General features: G+C 40.6%; 3 protein-coding genes across 3 annotated transcripts; 2 read left to right on the forward strand and 1 right to left on the reverse strand.

Moving 5' to 3' along the window:
* Positions 1-825: 825 nt before the first annotated feature.
* LOC100875475 (uncharacterized) lies at positions 826-3,770 on the forward strand. Its single transcript, XM_076539925.1, has 4 exons — positions 826-918; positions 1,873-1,938; positions 2,399-2,509; positions 2,903-3,770. The coding sequence occupies exons 1-4, from the start codon at positions 907-909 to the stop codon at positions 3,122-3,124; spliced, it is 411 nt and encodes a 136-aa protein (XP_076396040.1). The 5' UTR covers positions 826-906; the 3' UTR covers positions 3,125-3,770.
* Positions 3,771-7,190: 3,420 nt separating this feature from the next.
* Positions 7,191-12,808, forward strand: Nep5 (M13 family metallopeptidase neprilysin 5). The gene is made up of 17 exons (XM_012294587.2): positions 7,191-7,738; positions 7,978-8,050; positions 8,196-8,293; positions 8,360-8,413; positions 8,565-8,622; positions 8,711-8,901; positions 8,982-9,219; positions 9,278-9,527; positions 9,596-9,872; positions 10,151-10,306; positions 10,361-10,596; positions 10,662-10,771; positions 10,854-10,912; positions 10,982-11,030; positions 11,088-11,274; positions 11,681-11,857; positions 12,237-12,808. Exons 1-17 carry the CDS (start codon positions 7,726-7,728, stop codon positions 12,408-12,410), a joined length of 2,400 nt encoding a protein of 799 aa, XP_012149977.2. The 5' UTR covers positions 7,191-7,725; the 3' UTR covers positions 12,411-12,808.
* LOC105663726 (uncharacterized) lies at positions 12,780-15,670 on the reverse strand. The gene is made up of 6 exons (XM_012294598.2): positions 15,538-15,670; positions 14,839-15,093; positions 14,638-14,727; positions 14,421-14,480; positions 14,229-14,361; positions 12,780-13,987 (listed from the first exon to the last, which is right to left on the reverse strand). The coding sequence occupies exons 1-6, from the start codon at positions 15,598-15,600 to the stop codon at positions 12,885-12,887; spliced, it is 1,704 nt and encodes a 567-aa protein (XP_012149988.2). The 5' UTR covers positions 15,601-15,670; the 3' UTR covers positions 12,780-12,884.
* Between the last annotated feature and the right edge of the window lie 1,024 nt (positions 15,671-16,694).

Raw genomic sequence — 16,694 nt, forward strand, 5'->3', positions numbered from 1 at the left:
TTTAAAATAACTCGTGTGACAGCAAAATCTAAAGATTTAAGTTTGGCCTTTAACGCTGAATTAATTCCGCCAAATTTACGACACTGAACAATTCGATCCTTTACTTTTTAATTCCCGAATTTAATCCAGCGTGTTAGAAAAACTGCGTTCTAATTTCACGTTTCACACAATGCTCGCCGTAAACGGAGAACAATAAACTGCCTACCTTTTTTGCAACGAACAATTATGTTTTGATCGCAGATGATGTTGCCCGAGTTTTTCACGATAATTTTGCAACTTGCGAAAGGAAGTAGCCAGATCGACAATGGTTTTTCGCAATTCGGTGCGTTAATTGGTTCTTTATTACGAAAGTTGTGTTCTGATCGAAGAATAAGTTATGGAAAGAATATCTCGCTATGAAAGATAGTTATCGATATTGAACTCGAATATTCCCAGCAGAATAGACTTGTTGCAGTCATATTTCTGGAAAGTAGCAGTGACAAATTGTGAAGGAACGATTACGTCAATTCTGCCGGAAGTCTTAATCTTCCGCTGTGCAATTCTGTTGCCATGTTTCGAGATGACCGGATATCGTACGTCGAACATTTGCAATTTTAGTTCTTAAATTTTTCGCACTTAGGAAATTCCAGATCAATTTTTCCTAATTTTTAATTGGTCCAGGAAGTTTTTTCGGGTGTCATCGTTTACCGGAAGTACGAACGATATTAGAATTTATAGAGCGCCGAATAAGGGGTCCGAAAGGGTCGCTCGCTATTGGTGAAAGGGGTCTGTATGCAATGCAATCGTTGTACCCCCGCCTCATGTTTGTTCCCTGGGCCTGGGCAGGGCACCGCTATAAAAGCATACCGCGTCGCCCCTCAGATACGTAGTGTTTTCCCGTGTACTGCACTAGAAAAATCGCCCACAATGAAGTTCGTCGTAAGTTTGCCTTTGGACGATTCTATCATTCTTAGTCCCTGCTCGACACGAGACTTAGCGTTCTTGAAGGGCCTGATCAATTTTTTACTTGAATGTTAAATAGTTCTGGATGTTATTATATTTTGTACTGCTAGTACAGTAACTTTCGTAGCTTGACTAGTTAGTATTAAGTTATAGATAATATTTATGTAGCTTTGGCACTTGTTATAGCATCACTACTAGTAGCATTGAATAATATTTGAAAGATGGTTCTTCAGAAAATTTTAAATATCAAATGTTACCATCGTTATTTTTCTTTAATAAGAAAGTCATTTGGTTAGGTTCTGCTATTTCATACTGCTAGATTAACTTAACTAGTTAGTATTAATTTATAGATAATTTATGTAGCATTGGGTACTTATAGCATCACTACTAGTAGCATTGAATAATATTTGAAAGATGGTTCTTCAGAAAATTTTAAATATCAAATGTTACCATCGTTATTTTTCTTTAATAAAAAATTCATTTGGTTAGGTTCTGCTACTTCATACTGCTAGATTAACTTAACTAGTTAGTATTAATTTATAGATAATTTATGTAGCATTGGGTACTTATGGCATCACTACTTGCAGCATTGAATAATATTTGAAAGATGGTTCTTCAGAAAATATTGCTAATATCAAATGCTACCATCGTATTTTTTCTCTAATAAAAAATTCATTTGGTTAGGTTCTGCTACTTCATACTGCTAGATTAACTTAACTAGTTAGTATTAACTTACAGATAATTTACGTAGCATTGTGTACTTATAGCATCACTACTTGCAGCATTGAATAATATTCAAAATATGGTTCTTCAGAAAATATTGCTAATGTCAAATGTTACACCTTATTTTTTTTTAACAAGAAATTTGGTTTTTGCATTTTATTTAATGTAGATCATAGAATTTAAGTATGTAAAAATATTCCTTTTCAGATTGCTTTGTTCGCTGTCCTGGCCGTCGCCAGTGCCTATCCCGGCCTCCTCTCGTACCACGAACCGGTAAGTTCCCAAAAAAAGCATCTTTCTCTAATTATTACACCAAACATTTTCAGTTAACTGCACGTAAGACAGTATCGAAACATTAAAATATAGCATGGTTCTATTCCATTCGTAACTTGACAATAACGTTCTTGTAACCTTTATTACCTTAATGGTAATAACATTTATAACTTCTTTAACATTTCTCTTAATGCAAGTTCTGATCTACCTTAACAACGATCAGTGTAACTCTTCAAGAAAGTCTGAATCGACGAAAGACTTCAAAGGACACACCAGGAGTAATACACTCATTTCTACATATTCTTCTATCACTTATCATAATCTTCCGAAACTTGTTCGACTTCTCGACAACTTCGACATTCTTCGACAACCGAGTAGCTGGACACACTCGGGGAAATAACGTAACAAACTTCTCGTTTAAAAATCATAGATATTGAATTCGTGATTTTGGGACACTTAGGTTGCGCTGCCGTTGCCAGCGCCTGAACCTTGGCCAGCTCCAGTGTCTTATCATGCACCTTCTTACAAAGGTGCACCTTCACCTCCCATCGTAAAGGTATCGGTACCTCAGGTAACAACAAAATATTTGATCTTATCGTCAGGTAAAAAAAATCATCGATTTTCTTCTCGATCATGCTCAATGATCCCCTTGATCAATTTCTCATTTTCGTTTAATGGTTACATATCACGTAACTTTCCGTTCGAAAGAGAAACCGAATTCTTCCGGACGAACCCTCTGATGAAACTGCAGGCGATTTCAACTCCCTTGTGCAACTAGGTTTTGCAATCTGCTCTAATTTTCCGAGCTCATTTTCCTACCAGCTTTTACCTCTTATAGATTCCGTGTTCAATTGGCTGTGAAACGGCTGGTCAGAGAAGGTTTACTTTACAGAGATTCTAGGTTTGACCTAGGGTCTAAGTTCGAGTCTGGTGACAGTAGATAATGTGATTAACGTGTTCTTAGGTGCACGCTCCGGAAGTTATCCACGCAATCCAGATTCCGCAGCAGCCGGCCATCCCGCCACCACACCCACAGCCCCTGAACATTAAGATTCCCCATATACCCGTCGTGAAAATCCCGTACCACGGACCCGGAATAGTCAAGCCCCATCTGATCGGTGTTGAGCACTATGTGGAACCCGTAAAGATCGTCAAGGCTCCAGTGAGTCACCACCCCTGGGACTAAGGTAACGGCACCCGTTGAACTCGCTGGTCCAGGGTGATCCATCCTGGACGAGCCGTCCTGAGGTGCATCCATCCGGAAGTAGCGACGACGCTTTACGAACAACCGCTAACCAGCATGGCCAACATCGAAATTCTCTTGGCGTGAAGGAAACTGAGGACGATATACAGTTGAAGGAGCCGGGTCAACTCGAGTTCTTCGTTTCAAGGGAAAAAACAGTATTCTTCAGGGACTTGAAAATCAGTATTATCCAAGTTGGAAGGAACCGTGGGCGAAAGAACGTCGAGTTGCTTTGAAAAAACAGCCTCAGGATCGGCGAGTATTCTTGGACCACCCGAAGACCTCAGACCAGGCAGCCAACTTTTAAGAAAAGAAAATTTATTGTTCTTTTTTTGTACACACGATACACGTTTACACGAGCGCAGCGACTTTTTTTGATAGTTACACCTCCCTACCCTGTTCCCGATTAATGGATCATGAAATTATTGTGCGGCATGTGATATTCGACGACTACCGGTGCCTTCATTGTATATTCTTCTTTCTTTCTTCCGCCTAGTTCCAACCCTACCTTACCCATCCCCATCATACTTCTGCAACAACACTTTTATTTATTTTCTAATAAAAGTTAATTTTTATGTCTTGTGATAAATCACTTGTTTTCTATTCAACCCTATTAAAACTCATTAACCAGTTAAAACTCATCAAATATTAATTCGTCAAATGTTAACTCAAATGCTATTTTATTAAATTAAATTTAGTTTAAGAGTAATGTTACAGTTTTAAGTGGTGGTCATTTTCGTACAGTGAGTTTCTAAACGTATAGCGGTACGATACAAATCAATCTAATGTCGCCAGGGTAACGAATCGTCCAAACAAAAACGAGCAACCCCCTTGTCGTTGTTTTCGCAGTGCACCGTGCCGGAAGGCAATTCGAGTTTTGTTTGCATGAAAAATCGATAGATCGCATTGAATATCGGCATGTCATGCAGTTCCTGCAATTATTGAAGTGTCGCTATGTTTTTTCTGTCGTTTGTGGGAACCTTGAAGCGAGGTATAAGTACTCTTATAAATAGAATATCGAGCTGTGAATGTTATTTTCCTGTCGGGGAAGTAGTTACTCGATTTTTGATTTTTTTAGACGAGTGAGAAGAGAGTTCGATTCGCTCCAATTTTTCATACAATCGTTGTTACGCAATTTTTATTTAAAACATAACTCGGGAGGCTAGAATTACGTAACGAGAAAGCGGCGGGAATCGTAAATCTAACGCTGAGATTCGATGCAGTAACTCTCCTTAAAAAAGAATAATAGGAAACGTGTGGGAAATTAATTTCAGGATTCGATAACGTTCGATGATTCAAATCTTTTCAATTACCTTGCGTAATAATTTATAATTTTAAAAATAATATTCCACATCTTTGTATACTTTTGTAATTCAGTCTCGAATCAAAATTACAAAGTGAAGCAAAAGGCTAGATAATAACGAGCGAAAATTAATTGAATGATTTTATAAGAGGTTTGCTGGTGCGTGCAATAATTGATCGAATATTTGATCCATAAATAAAATTCTACAATTATTGCCTATTTCCGCACAACGAACCGGAAAATGGTTGAATCGCGTGGCGATCGACGCAAGATAGTCTTCCGCGATCATCGATCGTCCTCTCGTAGGCTTGCATAATCATTAACACTATAAATTATGTTGCTTGGTTTTTTTGGGGTTATTTTGAACCGAGAAAGATAACATTACGGAAGGGCATCGCCGTCTAATTACGTTACCGATGCATTTTAATGATTCTTGCGTAACCGCTCGCTACGCAGAACTGTTACAGTTAGCGCCGAGGGAAATTTCATCGTTCGATTTCTTCGTCTACTTTCGCTTTACGAAATTTTTTCAACGGTTTCTGGAAACTAGAGAAAAATTACTGGCACAAAAAACAAGAACAATTACTTGGGAAAAAATAAATTAATTTTCTACGTGAAATAAAAAACCTGTTATTCACAAAAGGAATTTTATTTAAATAATTTCGAGGGAAAAAAGAAAATGAATGATCTTGAGTTTATCCTAAATTTATAATACTTAGCAGTTGACTTCATTTCTGAAAGTTAGCCGCGGGAACTTAATTTGCAAACACCCTTTCAACGACACCGATTCGAGCCTCGGGCAGGTTAGCGAAGAAATCGAGAACTGCAGCGGACAAAAAATTGCAGTGAATTGCAATGACGCCCGAAGGAGTCGCCCGCGGCGATTTTCTTGAGAACTAGAATTCCTCGCGACTGTTTCCCTTACCGATTTCATATGTCCGATTGAATGGCACCTGACACATGTTAAGTGTAATTATCATTTCACGTAGAAAATTGCTTCAGTTTTCTGAGAAGAGATTCTTTTCATTTCCCAGTGGAATTTATGGTAAATGGGAGTGGAAGGTTCAACGACACTGATAACAAATCGAATCATGTCACCCACTGTCTACGGGGGACATCGATTATCCTGTTTCGAGATGGGAACAATATCGATCGCAGAGACCTTCTACTTATCGCGATTGATTACTGATAGCCTACTTCTATTTGACATACAACGAATGTTCAAACTTTGTAATTTTATATGACCTTTACATAACTTCGATAATTATTTTTATAATATAATTCTGCACTACTGATATAATTTTTATTATTATATAAGGCTCGAGCGAAGTTTCTAATCACCCGATAAATCAACGTTTCTTATAGAAATATGAATTCAATAATCAAACACGTGTTCCTACTTTCTCTCAACTTGACATCCCCGGAATTAATCGAGGAAGCTGTTATGTCACTAATATGCCTCGGGTAATAAAATGACGCTACAATTGTCCGGGCATAACCTAGCACAACTGCTGGCATTAAGCGCCTTCTGCAAGATAAATGATTCCATCCCTTACGTCACTTCTGTTCAATGCAAACAACGAGAAGAACGTTTTCTATAATGAGAAGCAAACCTTGAGAGAATCCCGTTAAACAACGATATCGATCATGTTCAAAGAAGTGCAATGTTTTAGTAATAAACTGTGCAGTCGATTATGAGGAAGGTCAAATCACACGATTTAATTTTCACTCCTTGCTTCGCTTCTTTATGCACCTTTAGAAAAACTATCAATTCGTTTGATTTGTAAGCTCTCTCGTTATATTGCCGTATGGGCCAATCTTTGCGCTGTAATTTTATATATTGCAATTTCATACATTATTGTCCTACGCTTTGCAATCCTATGCGTTGCAATTCCACGCGTTACAGTTCGACGCACTGCAGGTCCAAGAGTTGCAACTCCACGTGCTGTAATTCCACGCGTTGCAATTCCACGCGGTGCAATTCCACGCGGTGCAATTCCAAGCGTTGGGATTCCAGGAGTTGAAATTCCGCGCGGCGCAATTCCAAGGATTGGAATTGCAACTCTTGCAATTCCACCCGCTGCAATTTCGCGCGTTGCGATTCCACGCGTTGCAATTCCAAGATTTACAATTCCACGCGTTGCAACTCTAAGAGTTGCAATTCCACGCGTTAAAATTCAAAAATTTGCAATTTCACGCGGTGCAACCCTAAGAGTTGCAATTCCACGCGTTGAAATTCCATGATTTGCGATTCCACGTGTTGCAATTCCAAGATTTGCAATTCCACGCGTTGCAATTCCAAAATTTGCTATTCCGCGCGTTGCAACTCTAAGAGTTGCAATTCCACGCTTTGCAATTCTATGCGTAGCAATTCCACGCGTTAAAATTCTATGCGTTGCAACTCCACGCGTTGCAGTCCGACGGATTGCATTTCCACACGTTGCAATTCCATGCATTCCAATTCTAAGTATTGCAATTCCATGTGTTGCAGTTCGACGCATTGCAGTTTCACGTGTTGCAGTTGGTCGAGTTGCAATGCTATGCGTTATAGTACTGCATATTGCAATTCCACGCGTTGCAGTTCTACACATTGCAATTTGACTCGTTGCAACGTTGGACGTTACTATTTTATGTGTTGCTGTTTTACGAGTTGTACTTCTACCCATTGCAATTCCAAGCGTTGCAATATCACGCTTCCCAATTCCATCGTAAAAGTTTCGATCGACTCCGCATAGCAAAGCTATAATTTCGCGTATCGTTTTTCAACGTATTGCATCGTTAGACGTACCTTCACTCGTTACCAGATTAGAATTACATCATTAGAGAAGCACGCGTTACATGAGCACGTGCAGCAAAACTATGCGATACGTCAGCTCGTGCTAACGCCACGAATCGCAGTCGACAAAAGTGCAACCTTTTTCAGTCCAAGTTCACGTCCTTAATGTCGCGTATAACCGTGTTATCACCGGAAGCAGGAAAATTGTAGCGCGATATAGAAACGATTGTCAGATCTACATCACTGCATTAACGTTTCACGATGCTATAAGCAGAGACGGTGTGCGATCCACGCACACTTGAGTGGAGAAAACACACCGGGGTGAATGTAACGAGGAAGCGCAGGTGAAAATGGACGTAACGAGAACCACTGGCAAAGCAGGAAAATGTGAACGTATGGATAGACCCGTTGTCCCTCGAGGTTGTTCAGTGTCGTCAGTTCGATCCGGTCACTGGGCCATTCAGCATGAACCGACGCAGTGAGTATAGTCATACTTTTTATTCACCGCTTCCGCTAATACACCTTTTAACTCTCCATGACCCTTTGTCACTTCGTTTCGTTCGTGGACCGGGTCACAGATTCATGACGCACAAGGTGCGTCTTATGGGAGGACCACCACGACGCACCATGTGCGTCTCGTTATAAAATCAGGAGCAGAATTGTTTGATTTCTCAGAATTGTTTCATACGCTGTCTCTATTGTTCTCGATTTTCGCAGAGGATGAAACGCAGTCGATTTACACCGTCACCAGCCACAAGAACTTGGTACCGATAAGATCCAGACACGCCTGGTAAGTGAACGGAGATTGACGTTTGCCGGCTGTCTCCGGTTCGCGGTATCATTACATCGAATTATTACATGCATTAAGCGGCGAGGAAGCCGCTAATTTGCCTTCCACCGGCAATTAGATTCGTCCTTTCGTTTTCTTGTTCAAGCTTGAAGAGACGGAGGCAAGTACCGAATTTGTTGGTGATTATGATGTTTGTTTTGATGGCGCTCTTATTGATGATGACTCTACTCTTCGCGATACTGTGTAAGCATCTTTGCGTAGCTTTTTAATATTCTTTTCGAGGATGAATTTTGAGGATGCGTTTTTTAGACGCCACGAGGAAGCAGACGAAGTTGTGCGAAACGGAGAGCTGCGTTCGTATAGGTAGGCTCATTTGGATAAAAGTAGGATTATAGATATTTGAGTATGGTTTGAGATATTTGAGTGTGAGTAGAGACGTTTAAGTATGGTTAGAGACATTTAAGTGCGATTAGAGACATTTAAGTGTGATTAGAGACAGAAACTTTTGTTTTAGCGGCTAGTTTGAAAGAATCTATGGATACGTCTGTAGACCCTTGCGACGATTTCTATACGTGAGTATTGATACATTTATCTATAGCACTTTGCAAACTTCTACTTCTGGTTATTTTTTCATCGTGAAAAATACTGTGGAATATTTAGGTACGTATGTGGAAAATGGCCAGACGAGCATCCTATACCGGACAACAGCTTAACAAATTCATGGTTCGAGGAGCGTAGAGATCGCGTGTACAGGAAAATCAGAGAGCTGTTACGGGATAATGTCACGAACCACAATGCACCCTGGGCAGTGACACAGGCGAAAATATTGTTCGCTAGCTGCATGGACGTGCGTACGTTGGTATTTCTACAGAATTATCTCCTAAATTTTAATAGTCACAAGTACCCTATACTCTCAAAACCAATATTTCAGACTCCGTGGACGAATTAGGGCTGGCGCCGATGTTCGACTTACTGGAGGAACTCAATTTACCCTCGATTCCGGCGGCATTCACTAAGAAGACTACCGATTACATCGACCAGATGGCCCGGGTGAAAAAGATTCTAGGAAGGGACATCTTTTTCGGTTTCGACATTATCCCCGACCCACGAAACACCAGTAATAACATCATGCTATTGGACACGCCGATCACGAGCAGTCCACTGCCCAAGTATAATTTACTCTATCATCTTCGTGGAATCCGATCATAATAATTCGATTATTGACAGTGACAAGGAGCTGGAGAAGCGGCTGCACTCCATCAGATCACGTTTCCGGAAGTTGGAAGACGAGATGGAGGACGAACTGACGAGCTCTTTGAAGAAAGCAGAGTTGAGATACATGTCCGACATTATTAAACAGGTCGTCAATAATGGTACCCTCGATACTTGTTCTTTGAGCAACGCGTCGTTTCCTGAGGAGAACGAGCTGAAGGAGGTTGTGGAGACCATTTATGAACTCAGCAGCACTTTTTATTATGTGAGTACAGCAGCAGTAGCACGTTTTATTGTATTAGGAAGACTGGTTATAGATTGTGTTACTTGCAGTTGTCTCGTCTGGAGAATAATGAAAGTATATGGGACGCTGACCCGACTGATAATGACTATATGCTAGTGGAGGATCTGCAGAAGGTGACTGATGAATATGTGACGGAGGTGAACTCGACTTTGACGCCTAAACCACTGTGGAAACCTTTTATCGAGTCAGTGTTCAAGGATATTGAGGTTCTGGATTTGAGTCGGAAGGACAAGGTTTTGGTTGGGGATTTGGAGTACTTGAAGGAGGTTGCTTTGATGCTGACTCTCAGCGAGGAGGCGGAACTAGGTAGATGAAGAATAATTAACATTGCAAATAAAAGATTATATCATATGTTTCACATTAGATAAGTCATATATTACATAGTGTTACACATTAGATACGTTGAATCTTTATGAGTCATCTGTCTATGCAAAATGTACAAACATATGTTCGATCATCAGCTTCCTGTAGCCTATAGCTCTTAACCTAACAATTATTTCAATATTCCAGAAACATACATATGTTTGATCATCAGCTTCTTACAGCCTATAGCTCTTAACCTAACAATTATTTCAATATTCCAGAAACCTACATTTGGTGGGTGATCGTAGACATCGTAGTGCCGCACTCCTCCACCAGCCTAAGAAAAATTTGGACGAACTACATCAACGAGATGACCAGCATCGAAATCGGTGAATCGAAGTCCATGCTCTGCGCTTCCGCCGTGAACGACTTGATGGGTTAGTTCCTAGAACCTATCAAATCGGAGGGTTTCTCAGTGTTATAATTTACAGGTATGGCGGTTTCGTGGTTGTTCGTGGACCCTCTGTTCCACGAGGGCAAGGGTAAAAAGGTGTTCGAAATGCTGGACGATATAAAAGAGGCTTTCGCGTCGATGGTTCTGCGAACCGACTGGATGGACATGCAAACGAAAACTGCGACTTTGGAGAAAAACAGGAAAATGGAATCTCAGATTGGGTTTCCGGAGTGGTTGTTCGATGAGAAGATCCTTAACGACTACTATGAAGGCGTAAGTTTGAATACTTTTTCATATGTTCAAGGATGTCATTATTTTTTAATCATCTGTGTTTTCAGATAGACCTCTCAGAGACGGAATATTTGGGGAACATGGTGCAAGTTGTACGTTTGATGGCTCTTTCGGAATTGGACTGCATACACGATATTAATTACAACAACGAATCATAGTAAGTTCTTTAGACAAAGCAGATCAAGTTTCCACATATTCGACTTGCGAAGTCGATGCAAAGTTAAACATTTCTTTTTCAGCTGGGCGACCGATCCAACCGACGTGAACGCGTTCCACACCTTCCAGTTTAATCACATAAGTAACTATCTGATTCTCTTCACAATTGCATTTTTAAAAAGTTAACCATGTACTTCTCTAACGCATGCAGCTATACCTGCAGGAATCCTTCAGTTCCCCTTTTACGAATTGGGTTTGGAGTAAGGCAATCACGTAATTGGGTTTGGGCAGTTGTAGATCTATATCTTCTGTTTTAGATCCCTGAATTATGGCGCTATAGGCACGGTTCTGGGTCACGAATTGACTCACGGATTCGATAACAGTGGGAGACATTACGATAGCGATGGGAATGTTAGACAGTGGTGGACGAATGAGACTATTTTGCGGTATACTGAGAAGACAGAGTGCTTTGTGGAACATTATAACAAGTATTATGAAGCTGAGGTAAATATAGCAAATTTTGGTATCAAGGAATTTACAATATATTTAGGATTCTAGCTTTTTTATGGTTTGGACTCTTTTTGGTCTCCGGACTTCACCTAGTCTGGGCGATCTTAATCTCTAAGTTCTCTAAGTTCTCTTAGAGATTAAACTCTTTAATTTCCCTAATCTCTAAGTTCTTTTAAACATTAAGTTTTCCTAGTTTGTAGACTCCTACACTTAGTCTAACTTCTCTAACTTAGTCTCAGTCTTAGACTCAGTCTAATTTTTATAAAAATGTGAAGTCAGGCTGACCCAGGTTACAAGATCAAATTTTTAACTCAAGGTGTACCTCCATCTTAAACAGATGATCTCGTTCAAAGAAGCAGTTCCCGATGAAGAATGGTTAATCATGAGTCCGTTCCAACAGGTAGACGATTACATCGACGGGGAACGTACGCTGGGCGAAAATATAGCCGATAATGGGGGTCTCAGAGAGGCTGTCATCGCTTACGAAAGATGGAAGGCCAGACACGGTCAGGAGCCTCTACTTCCTGGATTCACTCATCTCACATCTGAGCAGCTTGTTTTCCTCGGCTTCGCCCACGTAAGCGAATAAATATTCCACTTTATTATGCAGAAGTTTCAGAAAGTTCAGTTATGAAACAGTACATTAGATGAGATAACAGAGTGACATTTTTAATAATTATAAGATTGAGAAACATGCGAGCATCGTACGTTTTTTGAAGAATAAATTAAACAACTTTTTATGAATACTGATAACTTTCCTGTCGCGATTCAAATTACTACCCGGAGGAAGCATCATGCAATTTTGTGGCCAATTTGTGAGACGCCAAGTCACTAAATTATAATTCAATGTGTGCAAAGTTTGATACTGGCACCTCATGAATATTTCATCGAGTTGAAAATTTTAACCTTATAATTACCGTCCAAAGTTACGCAAGATTTTTTCATTTAAATTCCAGCTATGGTGCGAATCGTATACGCCTAAATCTCTCAAATGGATCCTGCTGGATTCTCACTGTCCCGGACACGTGAGGCTTCAAGGAGTTCTCAAGAATTCCAAAGAGTTCAGCGAAGTATGGAAATGCCCTGTCGGGTCGAAAATGAACCCCCCGAATAAGTGTCACGTGTGGTAACAGTGTTGCTTCAGAATTTATTTTTTTCGACGTTTGCCACATCTTCCTTCTTACACTGCATCGCCTGAAGATTTATGACACGATACAATAAAATATTTTATACATTTTCTACAGTACTGTGTCATTTGATACGATTTCATGACATGGAAGCGTCGAATTCATTTGAAGTTGTGGTACATTAATTTAAGGAAGTGACTACATCGACAAACTCCACAACAGTCAAAAAAAAATGACGATTTATTGGAACAAATAATGGACCAAGCTTAATGTAACCTAACCTAACCATGTCTTTTACCCCACGAAATCGTGTCACTTCGCAAATGACTACAAAATTACAGTTCCGCCTTAACCTAAAATCAAACGACCATGTTTGTAATAAAAGAATTTATTTACTTATATTAGTTCGCGTTTTACATCCGTCCTGTGACTTTCACATTTCTCTCGATCTTTCAATCTCAAGCATTCGACTCCCTTTCAATACACGTATCCTCCATTCGCAGCCGTGGGCTGAACATACTCGTTAGCGGGAGTGACGTGCTGTACAACGGTACCCTTCAAGCTGTCGGACACTAACGGGTTCTCCACGGTGATGGATTCTTTGTCGGCAGTAAAACCCTTAACTTCTGAGACAGGTTCCTCAGCTGGCGCTGGCGTCGAGGGAAAGCTAGGTAAATCCGGCAACGAGGGGAAGGATGGTAACGTCGGAAACGAGGGCAGAGATGGGAAGTTCTGGGAGAGGTTCTGGAAGAAGTCGCTGATGGGTCCTTTCTGGACTTGACCAGAGTGCACTGTGTGTTCAGTCTTCACGGAGGGCAATACCTCGACGGACTGCACCCTTTGAACGGGTGTCACGGTCTCCACGGAGCTAGTGTGCACTGGCTGCACGGAGTGGGACACAGTCTCCACTGGAGTGTAGCTCTGCTTCACAGAAGGCAACACCTCGACGGAGTGCACCTTTTGAACAGGTGTTACGGTCTCCACGGAGCTAGTGTGCGCTGGCTGCACGGAGTGGGACACAGTCTCCACTGAAGTATAGCTCTGCTTCACAGGAGGCAACACCTCGACGGACTGCACTCTTTGAACAGGCGTCACGGTGCTCACAGAGCTAGTGTGTACTGGCTGCACAGAGTGGGTCAGAGTCTCCACCGGAGTATAGCTCTGCACCGTCTTCACGGGGGACACAGAGTGCACATTCTGCAGTGGTTGTACTTGCTCTACGAGGTGTGTGAGAGTTTGAGGCAATTGGTACGTTTGCGGGAGTTGAGCAGTATGAGAGTAAGAGTAGCTTGGAAGGGTGAATTGAGAGGTGAGAGGCTGCTGCACTTGGTGGTCCAGGGTGCTAGGGTAGTTCGACCAGCCGGAGTACGCAGTTTGGAAGGCGTTGTAGCCTGGCTGGAAGTTCGTGTAAACGGAGGGTGTGTAAGAAGGAATATTATAGCTGGGTACATTATAGAATCCTCCGAACGATTGGTAGCCGGGCAAGCTTTGAGTTAGCAGACCCTGAGTTAGGCTATCAGAGTGCACGTCTTTCGTCAAGGTGGTTGGAACGTTCTTCACTGCAGTAAAATGTTTCGCCGCTGAAAAAGAAGTTATTTCAAAATTGGAAAGTATTTTCTGTAGGTTACAAAAATGAATATTTATCTCCGCAAAATATAGCGGATCGGGTGTATAAATTATTCAGAATGTTGGCAACATGACGTTCGTTGAATTATCGGAATTTTAAAATTTATGCGTTGCGTAATGACGCCTACGGTATTCTGCCTTTCGATTTGCCTTTCGCGTTTGTCTGACAAATTATAAAAATAAAGCTCAAGCTACCTTGGGTAACGGGTGTTTGTTGGATGACCTTCACTGACGGAGTCGGTAAGTCTACCACCTGCTGGTCGTGAACTTCGGTTTTCACTGTCTTGTGCGTTGTCTCAACGTGTCCGCTGGACGTATCGACCGAGGTCTGAACAAAATTATAATTTAATCACGTACTTGCAAAGGAGATTCGGTATGTTAATTTACCTTGGTGTGATGTACCACGGGAGTTCCGTAAGAGGTGGCTGGTGGTCCAACGCTTACGGTCTGCAACGCGAATTAAATATTAACCACGTGTTAAATCGCAACACACTATATCGTTATTCATTGCATGGTCAAATATTAGATAATCATTCATTGTATTTATACTTATTACATATAATAGCATATAATTTCCCTGCTAGTAATTAAAAATTTGACGAACCTTCGTGTGTTGAACAGGAACATTAACCGTCGTGACAGTCTTCTTCGTCTCCGTGTTCACGGGTATGTAGCTGTTGCTCAGTTGAGGAAGCTGTACAAAACCATAAATAAAGATACCGTTAACTCCTACACAAAGATCATTGAACTCCAATGAAACAACAATTTAAGCAACATTTGATTAACATTTAACATTTGATCATACCTGGACATTGTTGGAGACATCAAAGTTTGGCAACGGAGTCGAAAAATGAGTTACGTCAGAGTGTTGCTCCAAGTTGTTCAGAGGAACACCTGGTTGATAGCCAGGAGGTCCGTAGCTGTTCGATGGCAGCGAGCTTCGTGCATCTTCGATCACGTTATCGTGATGGTGATGATGATCGGTACCGTAGCGGGGGTCTCCTGGGAGGATGTCTCTTTTTTGCTTCTCCACGGGCAGAGCCGAGACTGCTATACAGCCCTGCAACATTTCGCAATTATATGTTAATAGATTTTATTTTTGAACGTGTGTCACTGAATGACGTTGAAAGTATTTTGAGATTTAGTAATGCTAGATGGTAAAGCTAAATGGTAAAGCTAAATGGTTAATAGTATAATTGTTCAAGGGCTTAAGGAAGATACATCGAGTGTAATCATAACTAGAAATAGAAATATTACAAGGGTTTTGTAAGTGAAATTTAACTGCGATGCAATATAATTCAACATCCACATTGAAAGTACCATCCACATTGGCCTAGCTTAATGTCACACGTGGCATTAATTAAAAGGACACGTGGCTCAGACTTAGGGGTTGCAAATCATATATGTGAAGCTACAGTTATTTTAGAATATAGAGTTAATGTAAAATTCAGAGAACTAAAGACTAGTAAAGATGAAGGAGAGGATGTGAATAGAGGAATCTTACCAGAACGACGAGCAGGAGTTTCATGTTAACCGCGTGATGTTTGGATGTGGAGTCGAATATCATCCCAAAGATATGTCGACTTTTTATACTCGGCCGATGCTCCCTCCAGTTTATTTCGCAATCCTCGTGGCATTGGCAGAACTAGATTTTTTAATTGACTTCTTGTCGAAGGCCTGAGCCATCGAGATGCTCCAGCGTCGTGAACGAAATATTTCCTGGACATGTATCCGTAGGTTGTATTGGTGTCGTTTGGACAGACTTTGCTTCGTTTGGTATTAATGTTCCTACGTTCTTTTTCTCTTGCACTCTATCCAACGTTTTAACTCTGTAGCGATGATTTATGTAAATTCGTCGCCTTTCGTCTCTGTTACGATGTTTACGCCCATTATCGAAGCTTTTAAAGGACTTGGATAACTTTTGTAAGGTTTAATGGACGGCTCGTTCTGAAACGTATGACCCAATCATAAGTTCGTGATAACTCTTGAGTACCTTACGTCACTGATCATTTATAAGTTTGTTAGAAAAGCGGGAAACTAAGAGATTTCAGAAAAATTTGGTCCATGAATTTTAATATGTTCGAGCGACAACCTTCGTATAAAAAATATTAATTAAGAATATGCATATAAAAAGAAGACCGAACCCTGCGAATGGATTTAAATTGTAAATGAACTCGAATTTATCCTTGGCCTATAATAAATATTTATTTAATAAAAAATCTTCCCACGATCTCCGTCGAATTTATTATGGGATCTTCAGGCAGTAAATCCTGAATTCACAATTATGGGAAATGAATGTTCCTGCATAACTTGACATTTGTAAATTGATGTGGTTCCAATGGGACACGATTTGAATTGACAACATTTGCCACTATTTAAATTCTTTGTTATTTAAATTCAATTCGAGTTCTTTATTTATTGAGACTTACTTAATGGCACTCTTCACAGAATACTTTGTAGATGACATCTCTTTTGTCTCTTTGTTCTTGTACTTCCTTGTTCTGTCTCGAGGACATTTCTATACCTGTGGCTAATGTACTACAGATATCAAAGATCTCGATGTTAGAGTCATAACTTTCTTAACGGTATCGTTAAAAATTGGGCTGCTCAAGGTTATGTAATCTTCTTGGAACGTTCACGGACTTGTAACCTTGAACCGAG

The sequence above is a fragment of the Megachile rotundata genome, chromosome 14 (genome assembly GCF_050947335.1).
Source record: "Megachile rotundata isolate GNS110a chromosome 14, iyMegRotu1, whole genome shotgun sequence".
Taxonomy (NCBI): Eukaryota; Metazoa; Arthropoda; class Insecta; order Hymenoptera; family Megachilidae; genus Megachile; species Megachile rotundata.

What these genes read in the sequence shown, in the direction of transcription:
- LOC100875475 (XM_076539925.1), top strand. An exon ending in TCCTCTCGTACCACGAACCG is followed by an intron (nt 1,939 to 2,398) that starts GTAAGTTCCCAA and finishes TGGGACACTTAG; the next exon opens with GTTGCGCTGCCGTTGCCAGC. An exon ending in TAAAGGTATCGGTACCTCAG is followed by an intron (nt 2,510 to 2,902) that starts GTAACAACAAAA and finishes ACGTGTTCTTAG; the next exon opens with GTGCACGCTCCGGAAGTTAT.
- LOC105663726 (XM_012294598.2), bottom strand. Translation starts at nt 15,600, where the DNA reads ATGATATTCGACTCCACATCCAAACATCACGCGGTTAACATGAAACTC. An exon ending in AACTCCTGCTCGTCGTTCTG is followed by an intron (nt 15,094 to 15,537) that starts GTAAGATTCCTC and finishes GAAATGTTGCAG; the next exon opens with GGCTGTATAGCAGTCTCGGC. An exon ending in ACAAACACCCGTTACCCAAG is followed by an intron (nt 13,988 to 14,228) that starts GTAGCTTGAGCT and finishes CTTCTTTTTCAG; the next exon opens with CGGCGAAACATTTTACTGCA.
- Nep5 (XM_012294587.2), top strand. An exon ending in ATAAGATCCAGACACGCCTG is followed by an intron (nt 8,051 to 8,195) that starts GTAAGTGAACGG and finishes TTCTTGTTCAAG; the next exon opens with CTTGAAGAGACGGAGGCAAG. An exon ending in ACAAGTATTATGAAGCTGAG is followed by an intron (nt 11,275 to 11,680) that starts GTAAATATAGCA and finishes CCGTTCCAACAG; the next exon opens with GTAGACGATTACATCGACGG.